The sequence below is a fragment of the Pelodiscus sinensis genome, chromosome 12, assembly GCF_049634645.1.
Source record: "Pelodiscus sinensis isolate JC-2024 chromosome 12, ASM4963464v1, whole genome shotgun sequence".
Taxonomy (NCBI): domain Eukaryota; kingdom Metazoa; phylum Chordata; order Testudines; family Trionychidae; genus Pelodiscus; species Pelodiscus sinensis.
The window spans coordinates 38,726,429-38,747,310 of NC_134722.1; the positions used below are offsets into that span (position 1 = coordinate 38,726,429).

General features: G+C 43.0%; 1 protein-coding gene across 2 annotated transcripts in view; it reads right to left on the minus strand.

Annotated features, from left to right (window-relative positions):
• SMPD3 (sphingomyelin phosphodiesterase 3) overlaps positions 1 to 20,882 on the minus strand; it is a 230,240-nt gene that overhangs the window by 25,748 nt on the left and 183,610 nt on the right. For both annotated transcript variants that reach the window (XM_006117574.3, XM_006117573.2), the window contains 2 exons: positions 8,674 to 8,749; positions 4,430 to 4,585 (listed from right to left, as the gene is read on the minus strand). In XM_006117574.3, the coding sequence (XP_006117636.1) occupies positions 4,430 to 4,585; positions 8,674 to 8,749 (232 nt within the window). The remainder of the gene's footprint in view (positions 1 to 4,429; positions 4,586 to 8,673; positions 8,750 to 20,882) is intronic.

Consider the following 20,882-nt stretch of genomic DNA (forward strand, 5'->3'; position numbering starts at 1 on the left):
TGGAGAGGGAACACAGTTTCTGAGGGGACTGGGGTGGTGTCAGAATGAGTTTTCTCCTATGGCGGGGATCATCTTAGAGCATAATAGGTGGCATCAGCATTGAAACAATGCCGGGCCACTTGCAGAGCCCCCATTGTCAATGGCACCCAGAGTTGTTCCGCATTGCCTGGAGTAGGTGATGAGAGTGAGGTACAGTGCATCACTGCAAGGGGGCCTTACAGTTTGACAGGGCTACAGCAATGGAAGTAGAGCTGGCAGTTGATTTGGGTTTGTCCTTCTTGGTCCCCGGTCATCTGCCTGACCTGATTTTTGGGCTTCCTAAGAGGAGCTGTGGATGGGAATGGTGCCGGTAGCCGATGGCATTGGCAGTGCACTGCATACTAAAGCACTGGTGGTTGGGGCCAAGTCCAAGTGCTGTTTGGGCACTGAGGCTAAGGTAGACTCCATCAGGAGTGCCTTCAAGAGAATGTCCCTTTCCTTCTTGGTACAAGGTTGAAAGGACTTGCAAACACGGCACATGTCACTGATATGTGCCTCTCCTGATCACCACAATTACTCACTGCCAACTGGCATAGGCCTGTGGCAATTGTGACATGACTTAAAGCTTGAGAACATCCCAAGTATGCCACATCCCAAGGCAATATCCCTCTAGGACTTACTGTTAATCTAACTACTAAACGGGCAATTATTCGCATGTGCAAGGACTAAGAAACATGAAAGTGAGAGCTGTAGCAATGAAGTCCCAAGCACTGCCACTGGTGACATGGAGGAACTGAGGGTGAAGGGGCATTGTGGCACCTTTTATGGGGCAGCATATGCGTGCCACTCCAAGGGACGCTGGAGCCAGTCCACTTATGGATACTGATAAGGGAGAATCTTCTGGCACCGGTACACGTGGCATGCACATATATCTGTGTCAAAAGGACATGAGCAAGCACTAGAAAAACAAAGATTCACTGTTGAAAACACAGCACTTTAAAACAGAAGAAAATGTATTTATGCACAAAAAATGATTCCCTTTCAATGCCTGCCTGTCTGGTTTTTGGGAGGAGTCAGTGGGCCTGATTCTCCATTGCATAGCCTCAGCAGTGTGTTTGCTGAAGTTAGAAGCTTGTGGTATGACTGCCTCACAAGATGCACTGATCACGAAACACTTACCAGGTTACATAACAGACTGAGAGAGACAGAGAAATACTTGGTGTTGTGCTACTGTTCAGGGGGCTGGACTTGATGACCTCCTGAGGTCTCTTCCAGCCCTAGGATTCTATGACTGTTAGGCCTGCCATTGGTGGAGGGAGAAGCAAAAATGGGCAACTGGACCTGGGCCCAGTGTTTCAAAGAGACCTAGAGCTCTCGGCCACTGGCACTGCTAATATGGCAGAACCCTGGTCCCCTTTGAATTAGCACCAGAGCACCGTGTCAGGGTCTCTGTGTGGCTTTCAGGGCAGGAGGGGGGAGGGCTCAGCACTGCACTCCGGGCGGCACTGAGGGCTGTCTGTCCTGGCCCTGCTCCTTCCAGCTGAGACGCTGTCCCTTCCAGGATGAGGAGCTTCTCCCCACACCTTGCCCATGGGTGTTTGGTGGCTGTTGGCCCCGATGAATATTGTTATTCTGAGTATTAAAACAGTCCAAAATACAGCCACCATACTACCTGCATTCTCAATGTTTAATTTCTGTCAAATTGGTACTGATGGTGCTCTATCTACTTCAAGCCCAACAGCAAATATATGCCTTTAGGATTATTTTATGTAACAACAAACAGGTACAATAGACACTGGATCAAGAATCGAGGAGAATTATAATTCAGGATATACTATTTATTATAGAAAACATCATAGCTAGTAGTATTCGCAGCATCAAACCTTCAAATATCAACACTGCAGTAAATCCAGCAATTTTTTAAAGAAACGCATGAAACTGGCAGTGTCCCTTGATAATTTTCCTCTTTGCAGCATTTCTACCATTCTAGAACTTTAGAATTTCTTATCAACAGCTCAAGTTCCCTTTACAGATCCTTGGAAGATTCACAAGTGTCTGAACTTGGGACTAATGATGTCATATGTCATAGTTTATACTCAAAGCAACAAAATCCATAAATGTGTATGACAATGGACAATCTCAAAATGGGAAAGGGGAACTTCTTCAAGTCCAAGCTAAATATGTCACCTAAATATGTCCAAGCTAAATATGTCACCTCTGCATCAACCAGATTAAACCTAGCCTCCTTTTACAGGAGAGCAGCATCACTCTTGCCAAGGCACAATGCTGTGTGACAATCTCAATTCCAACGAGAAGGGGTCAAAAGAAGGAAACAATACGAATGTTCAGTCTGTAGCCATATTTGTGCAAACATCCAGTGCTCCAGGGGCTGTTACAGGCTTTTATGTCATTGCATCTGTTTTTCCCTAGCTATGTATTTTGCTCATTGTGTCTTAAAGAGCTGAGAACTGATGCTTCATTCACTCGGCTGCCTTGAAAGATGTCATCTTTAGAACCACAAGATGACTCTGAAGCTGAGGCAGTAATAAATTAGCAGTGTCATCTTGGAGGAATTGCAGAGGAGCAGAAAACTAGTATATTCAAGATTTGACAGGCATGCTTAAACCAAATCTCTCCTATCTCAGCATCTTATTGATGAATTCAGATGCTTTTATTTAAGGACCATATGAAATCTGTGCAATTTTATTCAGCCAAGTTTTTCTCTGTCACAAGATTTCATATGCCTACAAACATTCATCAGAGAAGCCATGGAAGGGAATAAAATGTTGTGTTGATTAATGTACTAGTATGCAGCAATTGTTACTATTCGTGGCTGAGAGGTATGGCACAGTGCCTCATTGAAAGGCTTTGTATCCATAGCAAAAGGTTTAAAATATAATAGATTTCCATTGGAGTCAGACTATAGCAGCCTGACATTAAAGACAGCCCTATAATCCTTATAATAAAGTTCCTGATAACTGAGAACTCAGTGTGCTGATGTTAGAAGTGTGATAACTCTGCTAGGGTGCAACTGAATTGCTGCAAATAGCTCTAAAACATGGAATGATCAAGTCACTTGCAAATCACAGACGAATTAATTGTAAAACTTTCAACAAAGAGAGCAGGATTTTCACTTGAACAAGCAAACTAGTCTACAATTTCATAATTGGTAATAAACAATGTAGAAAGCTGGCAAATCTAAAAATGCTCAGTTAATATTTTTACTTCCAGATTCTTTACAGAGTAAAATTGGTAAATATCTAGATTTCATACTTTAAAAAAACAAAACCTATATTTTCATTCTAATTACATTATCTAGCAAAGATTTTTTAAACTTAAAACGTTCTCCTGCAGAATTGTAAACCAAAACACTGCAGCATTGTTCTAACTGAATGCATGAGAACCAGAAAGTGAAACTGACTATAAATAGAAAATGGAAGTGATCAACTTAATTTCAACTTTCATGTCAAATAACTCCCTTTATTTCAAAATAACAAGTGGAGCGTCCACACTACCAACTCCCTTATTTTGAAATAACTCCTGTTTTCCATGAGGAATACCGCTTATTTCAAAATAGTTATTTTGAAATAGTGGTAATGTGGCTGCTCCACTGATGCAATTTCGAAATAACTACTCCCTAGAGACATTCAAAGTAATTACTGCACAGTGCTTCCTGGGGCTCTAAGTCGAGGTAGCGTGTCCATAGAGCCAAATTCGGACTAAATTCAAGGCTTCTCTGTAGTGTGGATACACTATTTCAAAATAGTTATTTTAGGAGTTATTATTTCAAAATAATTTTCTAGCGTAGATATGCTCTTATTGGTTTAAATGAATTATGTTTACCTGCCAGGATATCCTAAGATATTAAAATTTGGAGCAAAGCTACACAAGTAAATATCTGAATTTTGACTGGCTGTTATCTGAGTTCAGCTAAAATTGATTTACCTCCAAGTCAATAAAACACGGACACTTTTGCTTTATCAATAAAATTCAGTCAATAAATCTGGTCTAGAATGCTTGATTCATAATTTCAAAAGCCAAATCAGAGTGCTTGCCAACTTCAGTATTTGTTCTTTAGATACTTTTCTACTCAACTTCTGTGTTCATTTGAAATTGGAGATGCAATAACTAAGCTGAGCACAATCGATCCAAAGCTGGGTATAGTAAATTATTCATCTCATATGAATCCTGAGTGCCAAGTGGAAGCATACTGTAATAGGAGACAAGACCAGGCAATGAAGGGGTAGTCAACATTTTGAATTTTTGCATTTTAACTATATCTATCCAAACCAGATTAATTAACTTCTTCAGTGATGACTGGAACTATATCTTAGCAGCAGTTTTTTTAAAAGCTTATTCAAAGGTATAATATGAGAGGATAGGAGTTATTTTGTACTGTACATGAGTTAACTTTTTCTTTAACATAAATAGCACACCCAGCCTGTCTCACCAGATGAACAGTTGTCAAAGTTGAGATCTCCACAGATCACATCAAAAGCCACTAGCTCCTCTGGATTGGCTGTGCTGGAGGAGGAGGTAGATTTTCGGAAATCAGCCAGCCAATCTTGAAGCAGATCAAGTTGCTCACATCGAACAGTAGTGTCTCCTATGGGAAGCATGAAATGAAAAAGCTGGAGTACCAGGGAACATAATTACTCAAAATGTTGCATGCATCTTGAGCAGCTAATGGACATTGGTAGAGACATAAAACAAAATACACAGGTGGACGATAAAAAGAAACCACTCCAACTCCTTCTACCTATACTCTCTCTAAATAAGCCCTTCTATCACATCTTTTCCTCTACTGCACGGTGTACATTTAAACAATTTGGGGCAAAGAATAGCTTACAATCTGTATGTAAAGTGGTTGGTATTGTTTTGGACAGTATGAATAAAATTTACTCTCTGTGCAGAGACCTTATACATAAGTCCTGGAAAAAATGTTGAAATGTGACTTAAATGATCTGTAGCACTTCTGCTAGCTCACTGCACAGGGTGTGTCACGCTCGTTAAATGTAGTTTTTGATATGCAATTTGTATAACATTAAGTTTGCAAAGTAAAGAATAATTAAGTTAAAAAGTTCTAGAATTAAGATGCCATATGCATTATGATACAGTCTTTAATTACATGATTGCAAACTATTTTGTCCAAAGAACCTCTGCTCCATTCAATGCACAGGATAGATGGTCAAGATTTCATTTTATTCTCACTATTTGCTACACATTCAAATGCTACCCATTCAAACACTCCTTGGACTACAGAATTATGAATTTCCCCAAGGGCTTTATTATGGCATGCACCACTGTAAAATCAGTGACGGAAAAAAGCTATTTAAGCTATATAACAGTGCTGGCACAAGAACAAATGGATATGAACTGGCCAGGAATAAATTTAGGCTGGAAATTAGAAAAAGGCTTCTGAACATCAGAGGAGTGAGGCTCTAGAACAGCCTTCTAACTATAGTATGTGCAAACAACCTAATTTGTTTACTCCAATTGTGAGCTCATCTGTGAAAAGTTAATGAAAATTAGTAACATGTTACAATAACCTATAACAGCAAATGGAGGAAAAGGTGCAAAAAGGAGACAGACTCAATAAGTCCAAACAAAAAAGCCCATCGATGTATTTCGAGGACTGTTACAATCATGACAGGTAAACAAGAACAATGTGAGATCATAAGTCAAGTAACATCACTTATTCATCCTGATCTCAAGACCTGTCCTTACCAGACAGAGACAAGAGAGAGACTCAGGCTATGTCTACACTACCGAGTGTCTAGGGAACGCGTCTGCAGTTCTGACATTTTTTTGCAGAAGAGCAAATGAGCTCTTTTAGAAGCCCTGTAAACCTCGTTTCACGAGGAAGACGGGCTCTTCCGAAAGAGGAGGTTTTTCCGAAATTTGACCCAGTGTAGATGGGCCAAATTTCAGAAAAGCCTCTTCTGAAAAAACAATCGGAAAAAGGTATGCAAATCGCAAAGCGCAATTTGCATATCTTTTTTTAAAAAAGAAGTGTAGTGTAAACATAGCCTCAGATGACATTACCACCTCCATCAGTTCAGGCTGAATTCTGACTGCCACCACGAATGTGAGACTATGTCACTCCATGCCCCAATCCTGTGTGTGTTTTTCCTTCGCTGCCTTATTTCTTCTTTCCTATGCTTCTCCTTTAGTCTTCAAACAAGAGCCTTGCTTAGTTAACCAAGCCTGCATATTTTGCAACATTACTATAAGCCTGTGAGCATAAGGGCAGATAAAAAAAATCCCCTAAACAGCTTGATATAGCTATAAATTTGCCAGAGGTTATGTCTAAACTACATTGCTCTTTCGAAAGACAAATGTAAATGAGCCCAACTGAAAATGGAAATGAACCATGGGTTTACAAATCTCGTGCTTTGTTTGCATAATCAAGTGAGAGCGCTTTTTCGAAAAAGGGTTCTTCAAAAAAGAAACCGCAGTCTAGACGGGATTCTTTTGGAAAAAAAAAACCCTTTTTCGAAAGAACCCGTATACCTCATTTTTTCAGGAGCATAGGTTTTTTAAAAAAAGGGGTTCTTTTTTGAAAGAACCCCACAGAGACTGTGGTTTCTTTTTCGAAAAACCCTTTTTCAAAAAAGCGTTCTCATGCAACTATGCAAATGAAGCATGAGATTTGTAAATCCACGCTTCATTTGCATTTTCGATTGGGCCCATTCGGAATGTAGTTTAGACACGCCCTAGATGAGAACCACATTCTTTCTTTCTCTCTCTCTCTTTCAACTTTTGTGTGTTTGTCCTGTTTTGCTTTCTAGGAAACAGGATACAATGGCTCCAGCCCATCTCAAAAGAACATAAAAATGGCAATACTGAGTCAGACCAAAGGTCCATCTAGTCCAGTATCCTGTCTGCTGACAGTGGCAAATACCAGATGCCTCAGAGGGAGGGAACACAATAGGTAATCACCTGATCCCTCTCCTGTCATCCATTTCTAGACAAACAGAGGCTAGGGACACCATTCCTACCCATCCTGGCTAATAGCCATTGATGGACCTAACCTCTATAAAACTATCTAGCTCTTTTTTGAACTGTTAAATTCCTAGTCCTCATAACATCCTCTGGCAAGGAGTTCCACAGGTTAACAGTGCCTTGACCTAGACGGGAATCCATTCTCATATTCACGAGAGTAAAGGTTTGCATGATGAGTCCTTGTGCTTATCAGCTTTAAGCTCCACTCCCACGCTTATGCTCCAAGGGGTGCTGCTTGTTGGTTGGCCAACGTACCGTGGGGGGAGATCCTGATCCAGATCAGAGTGAAGGTTCATACATAAAACACCTTAAGATTCCACCAGCTCCCTAAGTAACCCATTCCAGCGCTCAGCCTCTCCTCAATCCCTAATCATTTTTGTTATCCTGGAGGTTTTTAAGTCCCAGCTTGACAAAGCCTTGGCTGGGACCATTTATTTGGGATTGGTCCTGATTTTAGCAGAGGATTGGACTCGACCCCCTGAGGTCTCTTCGAACCCTATGATTATATGATTGACTGGCTTGACATAGCATGGTTTTTCAGGATATAGGAAAACTTACATTGTGGTAGAATGTGTCTCAGAAAATGGTAACTTTGGATTCTGGGAAATAACTCGTTATAGGAAAAGATCAAAAATCAAAGTTTGTTTTTTGTCCCCAAGTTAGGATGAAAAATTCAAAATTCAACTTTTCTGCCTAGGCTGGAGAATTCAAAAAAAGTTAATTTGGGAGTGTCAAAATGTTTTGTTTAAACTTTGTTTGACAGTAATCTGTGTCCCCTTTAGCTGCTGAATTCAGGAGCCTCATGCCCACAATTGCCCATAGTGTCCTGTTTTTTTCTGCTGCTATTGTCCGACTGGCCAGGGAGCCAGTTCCCATAAAGGAAAATGGGGCCATGAGATCCTTCCTTCACCCCTTCCAATTTGTACGGGAACATTGGCTGGCTTTTTCCCTTCATCAGGAAGCATGGGGAAAATGAGCAGTTTGCTGCATTTCTCACTGGAGACATGAACCTCTCCACTGGCTATGCCTGCTGGAGCTGCAGCAATATGGAGAAGCAATTCTCAATGGCCCCAAGCTGCTGTGGTGACAGAGGTCTGTGGTAGTCTTGTCTCCCCAGAACAGTCTGCATACTGAGCCCCTCATCCCCAACCCCAACCCAGAGCAATGATTTAAATGAAGAAAAACAAAAATTAATTGAATTAAGGACCCACGCAACTCCAGGTAAATCTTCTAGCCTATAATAATAGTGATGGTTTTGACTCACCAAACAAATGCTTCAAAAAATGGTTTATTTCTCCATTGTACCTAATGCTTGGAAGTCACTTTGATACCTATCGGCCTGATCCTGCATGGAGCTGAGCACTCACAATTTTTATGCCAACAGAGTGTAGCTGGTGTTCAGTGCTGCACAGATTCAGGTCCCGATGGGCTGTTCAACTCTTACTAAAAGCTTTATTGGTTTCCTACATTTGTGTGTGTTTCAAGAAGTTGAAGAAGAATGTATTAAGGGTAGCTTTTACAGATATCTTATTCTCTTTTTCCATCCCCTTGCTACTAGCATGACACTGTTGCAAAAGCAGGATGGGGAAAGATGTTTTGCTAATATGCTGCTCTGCACTTGAATAGAGACATTCCTGAAATAGAAAAAAAACAATGAGAAACACTGAGAAAAGGAAATCTAGAAAATACCTGCTAGAGCTTGCAAGTGAGTGCAGGAAATGTATCCCACAATTCTTTGGTCCTGAGGTGTACTTCCCACTTGCACCTGAGAGAAAGGAAGAAAGAAGACTGTAAATGAACATGTCACTATGATCAAGACCTGCTCTTCGCAGAATATAAGATTTCAGCTATTTAGTGGAAGATCTTGAGCTACATTTCTGAAAATATTCCTTCCTTGTCTCATCCACTGCCACTTTAAGTATTTAAATGGCTCTAAGAGAGGCAAAAAACACAGGAGATTTTGCTCTAGTAGAAGTCACACTTGCTCTGTTTGTTCACTGCCTAATTCCTTCTCTGGCCACTGCTACTTCAAACTGCAAAGAATTCCCTGCTACTCTCTCTTGCCTGTTCACATCTCACTGGGTTATCTGCCTGCAAACAACTTGCCAGCCTCAGTCCTCCAAGTCCCTTCTGGTGTGTGCAGAATTAAATCTCTGCTCAGAAGCACCATGAAACTAGTTTCCGAGGGGTAGCTGTGCTAGTCTGTTTCAGCAAAAACAACCAGGCATCTGTGGCACCTTAAAGACTATCAAATGCATCTGACAAATGAGCTCCAGCCTGCAATAACTTATGCCCAAACAAATGAGTTAGTATTTAAGGTGCCCCAGGACTCCTTGCTGGTTTTAACATGAGACTGGTTAGCAGACTCCACACAGACAAAAATCTAGACATGTACAGAAACTGGAATTCAGAAGAAGGGAAGGAGGCTTTGAAAAACAAAGCTATACACAATGTTTTCATGCCCATTATTTTACTATTGCCCGGTGATACTGTTTGTTGCAGGAAGAGAAAATAAGGATGTTGGAGAATTTTGCTTTGTGTTCTAATGAGACATTTGTTTGCTGTTAGCAACTTGCCCCACTAAAAGCACTTCTGGGAGGATGTGTAAAAAGGTGCTCATAGTCTCTTTGAGGGAGGAAATATCGATGCTTAATCCCTCTTGCTATTGGGGGCAGAGAAGCTGGAGTTTGCTACAGCACCTTAGTAGTATTTGCCACTGTCTTAATGAGTGGGAGATCTACTCTAGATGGTCCATTGGCCTCCAAACATCTACTATTGGGTCAGACTCTCTGCAACCTCCTTGGCCTGCACCTCCAAATTCTGAGCCATCCATTTCATGCAAACATGACGGGCCCTTCTGTCCATGGCAGGTAAAGAGTGTAATGTGCCACCACAGACTCATCTGGGAAGGACAGGGATGATTTCCTAAGGTTAGCTTGGTCCTCAGTGTCCTGCATGAACTCCACGTCATCCCAAGTAGGTAGCTGGATGTGAGAGGACCGTGAGATTGCAGAAGTTTCACCCTCAAGAGGAGGCCTGGGGTTATCCTTTTGGAGGCTAGCCCTAGACTCCGATCTAGGAGCTCCTGGGAGTGGCATGGCAAATGAGCACCATGTGCAACTGAGTAACCTAATGCCACTCTAGGGGTACGTCTAGACTACATGCCTCCGTCGACGGAGGCATGTAGATTAGACAGATCGGCAGAGGGAAATGAAGCCGCGATTAAAATAATCACGGCTTCATTTAAATTTAAATGGCTGCCCCGCTCTGCCGATCAGCTGTTTGTCGGCAGATCGGGGCAGTCTGGACGCGCCGCGTCGACAAAGAAGCCTTTCTTGATCAGCACAGGTAAACCTGGTTTCATGAGGCATACCTGTGCCGATCAAGAAAGGCTTCTTTGTCGACGCGGCGCTTCCAGACTGCCCCGATCTGCCGACAAACAGCTGATCGGCAGAGCGGGGCAGCCATTTAAATTTAAATGAAGCCGCGATTATTTTAATCGCGGCTTCATTTCCCTCTGCCGATCTGTCTAATCTACATGCCTCCGTCGACGGAGGCATGTAGTCTAGACACACCCTAGGTGTTGGTGGGTCCTAGCCTGATGACAGACCCAAGGGGTCCAAAAGGGCCATTGCATGGGGCTACTGAGGTGGCCAGGTGGTGTGTGTAGGCTGAGGGGCAGTGCTCCAGTGCTGGGGCAGTGCTGGGACCAGTGCCAGGAGTGGGACTGGTGCCCAGTTGTGTGGGATGTGACCGACTCTGCCTCCAACTCCAAAGAAAACTCAGAAGCTGACCAAGGCAGTGCTAAAGAGATTGGTGCCAGTGATTGGTGCTATGATACTTGCCAAGATATCAGTCAGTGTCAGTTTGCCCTGGTGCCTGATGACCACCACAGGGGTTGCATCTGTGTGGATGTCAGTGTTGCTGTAGGTACCAGTGGCATCAATGGGGTTGGTGTCAAGGTGGACGGTGTATCCCCGTGTTTTTTGGTGCATGACACTTACCTGTCTGGTGACCCTCTCACTGGCACTTTAGACACGCATCGCATGGCACGGGCTTAAAGCTCTGTCTGCAGGGCTTAAAGCCCTGAGGCCTGGGTACACTGTAATGCGGTGGAACAAAAGTGGGGTGGGAAACCCCACTCACTAACACTATAACTACACTGCTAAAAGAACTAACAATATGACTGTACTAACTATAAAGATGCAACTATTAATAGAAGAACCACTGGCAAGAGAAGAGCCTTCCAACAACTGTCATGGGTGGTAAGAAGGAACTGAAGGGGTAGAGGGCCAGCAGGGGTACACTCAGCCTGATGTGTACTGCTGAGGGAAGAAACTTCTGGCAATCGTGCATGCACACCCAAATGGAATGGACGTGAGCAATCACTGAAAGAAAAAATCATAGCTTTGCTGATGACTCCTGTTATCACTAGGCTTGATGAAGCCAGCCTTAAAATTTCATCTGACACGCTTAAATAAAAATGCTGCCTAGTTTTAAGATGGGTAGAGTTGTGTCCATTTATTTGAATTTTCAGGTTCTCCAACTGTCCAGGAGAAGGAAGGCACACAATAAATATTTTACATTGGTCTGGCCCTAGCCTCCTCAATCATCTCTTAGCCAGTTTTCTAACTGCACTTTGGGAGCACATTATCATTCACACATAGTTAGCTATTCTGCAGTGCATCTCTGGAGATACTTTGTTGAAGGGGGCCTAGCAATGATATTTTAATGCAAGAGTTTATACATTTCTGTACAGGCTGAAGCTCTGAAATCCGGGACACTCTGGTCTGGCAACCTCCATGGTCAGGGAGGATCATGGATATTGCTGGGCCAGAGAGCCTTGCTGGCCAGGTTCAGGGGCTGGGCTGGTGATGGGAGTGCGAGGCCAGGATGGTGGAGAGCACAGTGGTGCTGGCAGCAGGGAGCACAGCCCCATCCAGTGGGAGGCAGCGGGTCCAGGGTCAGGAGCACAGCCTCAGCCAGCGAGGACTGGCAGCATGTCCCTGGCTGAGACCATCAGAGTGGGCAGTGTAGCCCAGCTCAGGCCAGAGGCAGATTTCCAATACCTGGGAATGCAGCAAGGCCAGGGCTGGCCCACAACATTTTGACACCTGAGGAGGGGAGTTCTAATGACGTCCCCATTCCCCCTTGCTTGGGCCAAAACTTTGAAAGGTCTCAATTCTGCCTTCTTCCTGTTCTACTCTTTTCATGGTATTGCTCTGCTACCTACATATGCACCAGCAGCAGACACAATTTTCTACACTCTGGGTCCTAGTGGCCCCCCCACAATCTGGCACCTAAGGCCGCCTCATGGTAGGGCCAGACCTGAACCTGGGCTAGCGGTGAGAGTGCAGCCCCAGCCAGGATCAGCATGCTGAGGAGCACAGCCTTGGCCCCAGGCAGGAAGCACACCCCCAGCAGGGGTGGGGGCAGTGGGTCTGTGGTAGGGAGCAGGGCCAACAGCCAGGAGGGGAGCCTGAACCTCCGCTGATCCAGCAAACTCTGTCTTCAGTACCACTGACTGACCCCCAAGGGAGCTGGACCAGAGAGGTTCCACCTGTAGAAGTTATTTGCATTGTCCAAGATGGGTTACTTTTGCAAAGAGGTAGAGAAATTTAGTGTGTTCAGACTTTAGTTTGTGATCTTCATGGAGGTAGAAGTGGAATGAGGACAGGAGATGTTTGGAATTAACTCAGCAGTTTTTTCCCAAAGCCAGTATATCCTCACAGACCCATAGGGATATCTGGGAATCCTAGCTAAATACCACTGATTCTTTCAGGAGCCTTTCTGCGAGAAGTTGTTCTTGCAGGCTGTCTCATTACATACACGCTGTTTTCCACATTCACATTATGCAGCAGGTGCAGTGCCAATACAACACTGTTGTTAGTTTAAAAATGTAGTGCCCCCTCTCCACCTGGTTACCTTCTTTAAAGCCAATCTCCTTCCAGATTTTGATGGATAGGTCTGGGTTCTTCTGGATCCTGCCACCCACTCAACTTTATTTTTTCCGATGGATTTCTTTGGCAGTGCCTCCACCCCCTCACTCCTTCCTGGCAGGGTCACCAGGGCACCTTGGGAGGAAAATTCTAACCTAGGGCAATCCCCATGTATTTGCCAGATAGTTGGAGACTCCCAGAAAATAGCACAAGACATACACTATAATAAACACAAACATATTAAACAGGAGACAAATATAACACCACAGGGTAAAACACTATTTTTAGGTTCACCAGTGCCCAGCAACTGTAAGGTTAGTGTCCCGTTGGTACGCGTACTTTGTTGGGGCCCTTGATGACTTATGACCATAAATTCTTCTCTGCAGTGGTTTAGCAGTGGGGCTGACTAGGTCCAGTACAGCCCAAAGGACTCACAAGTAGGAAAAGGCGGTAAATCCCTCCACAGGTTTAATATGCAGCACGTTGTAAAATCCCCAAACAAATTCCCTGGCTAACTAAAAGATGGTGCACTCACACACTCCATGAATGAGCCTCAGGTTCAGAGATGACTCAGTCACTGCAGAGGGGCTGGTCTCTTCCAGCAGGGATCCTCTTCGGGCAGGAATCAGGCTGCTTCGGTCCCAGAATTTCCCCTCACCACAAAGGGCGCAAGGGTCAAAGTGCAGGCCACACAACTGCACCAAAATTCAAACTGTAATCTCCTACCCCAGCATTCAGACACATACACAGCAGGCAGCAGCCCCGAACCAGCAGACAGAGCAGAGCTAACCCAGGGAGCCGGAGAGCCAACTCAGCCTGGATGAGGAAGCCTCCCAGAAAACTCCACAAACTGGGACTCAACAGGGGAGACATAAAACCCAGCTGAGGGATCCTGCCTTCAGGTCCCTAGAGGCTAGTTCTCAGGGGGAACTCTGCATGCAGGCCTAGGGCTTACTAGCTCCCACATAGCCAGCCTTCCCCTTGCCCTGACTGGCTCCAGACTCCTCCTCCCTCCCCCCCCCCCCCCCCCCGAACTCTCTGAGAGGAGCATCTCACTCCCTATAGGTTGCCGGGCAGACTCTGACTCTGGTAAGGAGGGGGAGCCAAGGCAAACTCAGTATGCCTGTCCTTGAGCTGCTAGCTGACAGAGCCCCAGGAATCTAAGCGTACATCTAGACTACAGGCTTTTGTCGATAGAAATTTTATCGACAGATATTGTCGACAAAGCGTCTGTTGACAAAGAGCATCTAGACTACAGCCAGTTCTGTCGACAAAGCAAGCTGCTTTGTCGACATGACAGTGTAGATGCAATAACGCCTTCTGTCGACAGAACTCTGTCGACAAAAGGCATTATTCCTCATAGAATGAGGTTTACAGCCGTCGACAAAACTGCTGAGTTCTGTTGACATTATGTCGACAGAACTCAGCGGCAGTGTAGACGCAGGTATAGTTTTGTCGACAAAAGTCCACTTTTGTCGACAAAACCCTGTAGTCTAGACACACCCTTAGTAATCTCCTTGGGGTTTACAAAAACAACACGCCTCAATCCTATAACACAAACCAGGACACAATATCTATTTTCAAGCCATCTAAACTCAGCCAAGTGAAATGAGATTTTTTAGTAGACTTCCAAAAAGGAAATCTACACTACTTGGGTTTCTGGCAAATTACACATTTTTCTTACACTTGAGGCAAGACAAGCCTCATGCTCCACCCTGCAAAGGGAAAAACAGAAGTTGTAGAACTATAATCTATTGTGGCAAGATTGTATACTTTACACATCTGTGTCCAAAACGGGGTGAACCATTTTCACTTTCAGGCGGTGACCAAACATGGAAAATTTCAGTCTGAAAGATCAGTCTGCATAAGTTTTATAGCCTGCTGAAAAGGCTTGTTAGAATGGACTCACTTATGCCACATTACCTTTAAAATTGGTCTGAGAAGCACAGATATGATTTAGGTATGTACTTGTAACTTTATTTATATTATATATCAGACCGTATTTTATTACACTTACACACAAACACAAAGTATATGCATAATATGTATGTGTGAACAGAAATGGAAGAGGCATCCCCAAATGTTTTTGAAGTTTCCAAAAAAACAGTACCAAGTAATAGCCAAACATTTAACATGGCCAGTATTTCTATGGAAATATCAGTGTTCAATTGCATGTTGAATAGCCGTTTCTCCAAACTTACTATTGCGCCACTTTGTAACAGAAAGCTGATTTTTCTGTTTCAATGGATGGCACCAATACCCTAGGGCAGAATCCCTGTCAGTAGTTATGATAGAAGAAAAGATTGATGGTAACAACAGGGAGAAAAAATCCTTGCAATCTCTCTGCCACTGCCTAGCAACAGCAAAAGCCAAAACCAGAAACTCCCCAAACTAGTAAACTAAATAATATTAAGTAAAATTTGATTAAATATTCTATTTATTATTCTGTAAATGAAAAAGCACTAAAGGATATATAGCTAGATTAGCTACAGGAACTCCACAATATTATTAAGTCGTGACACAAGTAAGTAATGCATTGTTTGATAGTGCTTTATTTTAAGGGCTGTGTAATATTGTGGCAACTCCATCTGGAGAGTTCTACAGGTAGGACAGTGAGAAAACAACCCAGACATTTACTGTCCCTGTGATAGGTTAGATTTGGAAGGAGTTTCCATCTTCACAAAACTCAGTCACATGGTCAGTGTTTGACCAACATATTGCTCAAATCTGGGACAAGAAGGCTACATTTAGACTACAGAGTTTTATCAGAAAAAGATACACAATTTGCACATCTTGGGCTACACGGGGCCAAATTTCAGAAAAAAACTCCTCTTTGGAACATCCCTTATTCCTCTCACTGCGTGGAATACAGGGATGTCGAATGAACTCGCCCACTTTTTTGGAAACTGTTCCCTGGATGTTCCACTGGTATCCCAGAAAAACTCTGTAGTCTAGACGTAGGTGAAATAAGTGTGCACTTCTAGCACAACAAAAGTGGTGCTCTCTAATCCACTTTTGTACAGAAAACGGCAATTAGACTACAGTGTCTTTGCCTGAACTGCACTGTTGGTGCTTGAAAGTCAGTGTCATAACAGATAATCTAGAATTATGTCCCATAAAGCATTATCCTAGACAGTATTTTCCAAAAGAGTCAAATAGCCCACAGACTGAATTTCACAAAATTCCTGTTTATTGCCACCCTGGGCTCAATCTTTCCACCTTTCTTTTGAAAATACTGTAGCCTAGTCAATGGGACAATTAGCAAGGTAAGATACATTTATTGCACATAAGGATGTGAACAAGAACCTAGACTACAAAAACAAAATAGGAGGGCTTACATAGTATGAGTGAGGACCACATCCAAAAATATCTAAATTAGAGACAGTGGACTAGTCACATAGCAGACGATGCAGCATTTACCCAGTAGTTTTAAAATTGCTTTGGCACGTTTTAGGTTGAAAGATCGTAAGTGTCAAATATGACCACTACCACAACACAAATGATTTTCATATCATGTGACCATTAGCCTGACAGCAGGAAATATCCTGGATTTTCTCACTAAAACAAATGTTTGGTATCAATAATCTTTTAGGAATGGCTTTTCAGTCCCCATATCTGCCTATTTTACTGCATGTATGAAGTTCAAGGAAAAATCTTGTTCTGATCAATGCAAGAGAAAATTTCCACATCTTATGGAACCTGAAATTAGGCAGCTTTGGAAAACTATATCATGGGCTATGCTATGGCTGGGTCTAATACAGATAGACAGGGCAATATGGGGGAGTAAAACCCTTCATTTTAATTGCATTAGACTTGCTCAGAATGAGATTCCAGATGTACGGATGAGATTAGGGTTTAATTTCTGATGCTGCCCACCCATGAAGCTGGCAACACATGAGAAGGGAACATACTATGCTCTAAAGGCCTATAACAGATTACTTTTGCCTCTGCACCAGCTGAGAGGACCAAGGGAATTGCATTGCAGAGATGTGCCTGAAGTTCACAAAGCCTCCCAGGGCTTCTCTCCTGGGCCTGATCTACACTAGGAGTTTAGATCAATGTTAGCCACATACAGTCGATTTTCTAAGTGATGTGTCCATCCTACCAAACCTGTCACATTGACCTTAAAGGCCGCAGAAGTTGATTTCTGTACCTCTGCTTTTCATAAGGAGTAATACTATTCCCGACCTGGCATGGCTGAGGGTACACTAGTGTAGATGCAGTGTTATTGGAAAGTCAATGCCATTGACCTTTACGAGGCCTCCCACAGCTTTCTGTTCCAATTGCTCTGGCCACAACCCCATAGGATAATAGGGTACATCTACACTGCATCCCTAGTTCGGACTAGGGATGCAAATAGAGACGACCGAAGTAGTTAATGAAGCGGAGATTTAAATATCCCGCGCTTCATTAACATGATTTCACTGGCGCGCTAGTTCGAATCACAGCTGATTCGAACCAGGAAGTGCGCGCCGGGACGCACTTAAAGCCCTTAGTCCGAACTAACGTTACTCCTCAAAAACTCAATGTTTCTGAGTAAATCTGTTCATTACATTTGGAACTGAAATTCCTGTGGGTTCATTAAGAAATTTAGCAACCAGTTTCAGAACTTTTATTCCCCCTGCCCATGTAGGGTTGTCAGATGTTTTCAACAACAATACTGGACACATTTGACATTACATCACAATCTACATTACATCTTATTTAGAAAATACTGGACATTTGTATTTTCTCATTTATATTTTCTCAATTTGTTTCCCGAACAGAAAGCTCAAATACTGGATTGTCCGGTTCAACACCGGATACCTGGCAACCCTACGCCTATGATCTCAGTAATGTAAACAACTTCAAATTTCTGATATACTCACTGTGAATTGTCTATATTTGAATATTTTGTTTTAGGACATGTGATCATTTTTTCTCATTAATCTGCATAGCCGTTAGCTTCACTTTCAGCAGAGACCTAAGGATACAATAGTTTCCTACTAAGAATTCCACAAAGAACTGCCATCTTTCAAAATGGCAGCCATCTTCCATTGTTCTCAACAGGACTGAAACCACAGAGGTCCTCAATTAGTGGCCATTTTGAAAAGATTTTGCTTTTTCTCACTGTTTTCAGTGGCTGTCTGGTTGTCCTAACTATGCATTTATATACCCTTAAATGTTTGAAATTCTTATAATTTCCTGGGGTTATAAAACTTTTGGGGGGCAATTACAACATCATTGTAGTTTGCCTTAAATCACAGACATTTACTTTAACTATATCTTTAATTTTACTAAACACTTTTTGTCTGGGAATTATGTACATATTCTGACAAACTGAACCCATCAGGACCAGACACGTTATTATGAGGAAATAAAAAGAATTACACATTTATAGGGTTGCCAGGTAGCTTCACAAAAAATCCCGGTTGAGGAAAAGAAAAAGGTCCCTGCTGGAATTTTCTGGTATTTAACCAGACACCTGGCAACACTATGCATTTATCAAGACATGATGCTACAAGGTCAACAATTACATGGTTGCAAAAAGTTTCAGGTGCAGAAAATAGCTAACAATAGACACAAGGTATGTCTAGACTGCATCCCTCTGTCGGCAGACGGATGCAGATTAGGCAGGTCGACATTGCAAATGAGGCAGGGATTTAAATATCCCGTGCCTAATTTGCATAAAAATGGCCGCCGCGTTTTGCCGACTAGGCATTTTGTCTGCAAAAAGTGGCAGTCTAGAGGGGGATCTGTCGAGAAATAAAGCCTTTTTCGACAGATCCCTTATGCATCCTGCAAGGAGATTTGCCAACAGAGGGATGCAGTCTAGACCTACCCACAGAGTCAACCCTCACCCAGGTCATTTAAGGGCCCTAGACAGAGATATATGCACAGATATATGTTAGAAAAGTAATACGGCAAAATATAAAATCTCCATTTAGTTCTTGCACTGTACTGGGGACAACTTGTAGGTTCAGCTGGTGGGGGAAGTAACTAGGAGGTCAGCCATTTCAGACTGGCTTCTGAATAACAGGGAAGAAGCAGTTGATTATTAGAAGGCATTTTGGGTGAAAGTAAACATAAAAGGATATATAATTTTCAAAGGCAGGTAAGAGTGAGAACAACAGAATAAGGACAATGGTAGGTAAGAGAAGAAAATCAGAGGTAAAAAGGAGTATCTCCTTGACTTTTGATGACAAGTCAAGAAGCAATGGACTTAAAATGCTCAAGAGAAGTTTAGGTTAGTCATAAGGAAATCTTCCTAACGGTCAAGGTGGTTAAACATTGGAATAAATTGCCTAGGGAGGATGTGGAATCTCTATCATTAGAGATATTAAAGAGCAGATTAGATGATCCAGGAACATCTATCAGGGATTAGCTAGATCGGGGTTTCTCAACCTTTTTTTTATAAAGTACCCTTTTATTAAAAAAAAATTATAAATACCCCCAGTACCTACAGTTTTCAGACACACAAAATTATTTTCTACCATTGCAACACATTCGTTTAAACAACTTAATCATAGCTGGGCAGGCGGTGAAATTTTTGGGTGTAAAAAGTACAAAAATAATAAAATGCTGTAAGACTTAAAATAAAAATTCAGTTTTTGACAAATTTCAGTTGTGTTGATGTACCCCCTAGACTTCTCTCGAGTACCCCTAAGGGTACTTGTACCACTGGTTGAGAAACACTGATCTAGATGGTACTTGGGCAAGAGATTACATTTGATGATCTCCTGAGGTTCCTTCCGGTTCTAATATTCTGTGATACAACAGCACTGAGAATCCTCTGCAGCTCTATGGTTACAGGAGTGAGGGTACAAGTGAGATCGTGACAGTGGAGCTATTTGCAGGTTACAGGCCAGCAACACTAGATTCCTACAGCTAGAAGGTGCGTGGAAGTTTGCAGTCTTGGCATTGCAGAGCAGAGACTCCTAGTCAGGGCCATGAGAAGAAGGACAAACCCCCACATATAAAGGGGGTGGCCATACTGCTGAATGGCTCCTGTCCATCTCCCTTCTTCCCACAACCCTAGCCAGGAACCCCTGCTTTGCCCCATCAGGGCTCAAGTGCAAGGAACTCTCTGCAGTTCTGCTATCATGGCCCTGCTCACTTACTCACCAGCCAAGAGTGTTGGACTACGTCTAGACTACATGCCTCTGGCGACAGAGGCATGTAGATTAGGCTACCCAGCACAGGAAAATGAAGTGGCGATTTAAATAATTGCCGCTTCATTTAAATTTAAATGGCTGCCGCTCTGAGCCGATCAGCTGTTTGTCGGCTCAGCGCGGCACTCGGGATGCTCCATGGTCGACATCAAAGGCATTTGTCGACCTCCCAGGTAAACCTCATCCCAGGAGGCTTACGTGGGAGGTCGACAAATGCCTTTGATGTCGACTGAGGAGCGTCCAGACTACTGTACTGCGCTGAACCGACAAACAGTTGATCGGCTCAGCTTGGCAGCCATTTAAATTTAAATGAAGCAGCGATTATTTAAATCGCCACTTTATTTTCCTGTCACCAGAGGCATGTAGTTTAGACGTACCCTTGGAGCCCAGCCTTGGGCAGGAACTGTTCAGAAGTGGGGTGGCCTCTCCTGCAGCCGGGGTTTGTTCTCTTCTTTTGAAGAGAGAATTCCTCATTTATCCTGAGAGCTGAATCTGTGGTGCAGGAGTGGTAAGGGAAAGACTATTCTGTTTTTGAAAGATATAGCTTCCCTCTTCCTAAAATGGTAGCATGTTCTCCTTTCCATCTGAGTCAGTCAGAATATAATCATACAGTCCTGCAATAGGTCTGCCTGCAAAGAGAGTACATTTAACTCCATCCCTGACACTAGAAAGGGGAGCAAGCTAGATTGCTCCTCAACAAGACTGCATGGACTCATGTAGAGATAAACTCTTAATTTAAATCAGGGTATATTGGACATAGTCCAAAGCAATGTGGGAATAATTACCAGCAAATGAAAATCTTACTCTG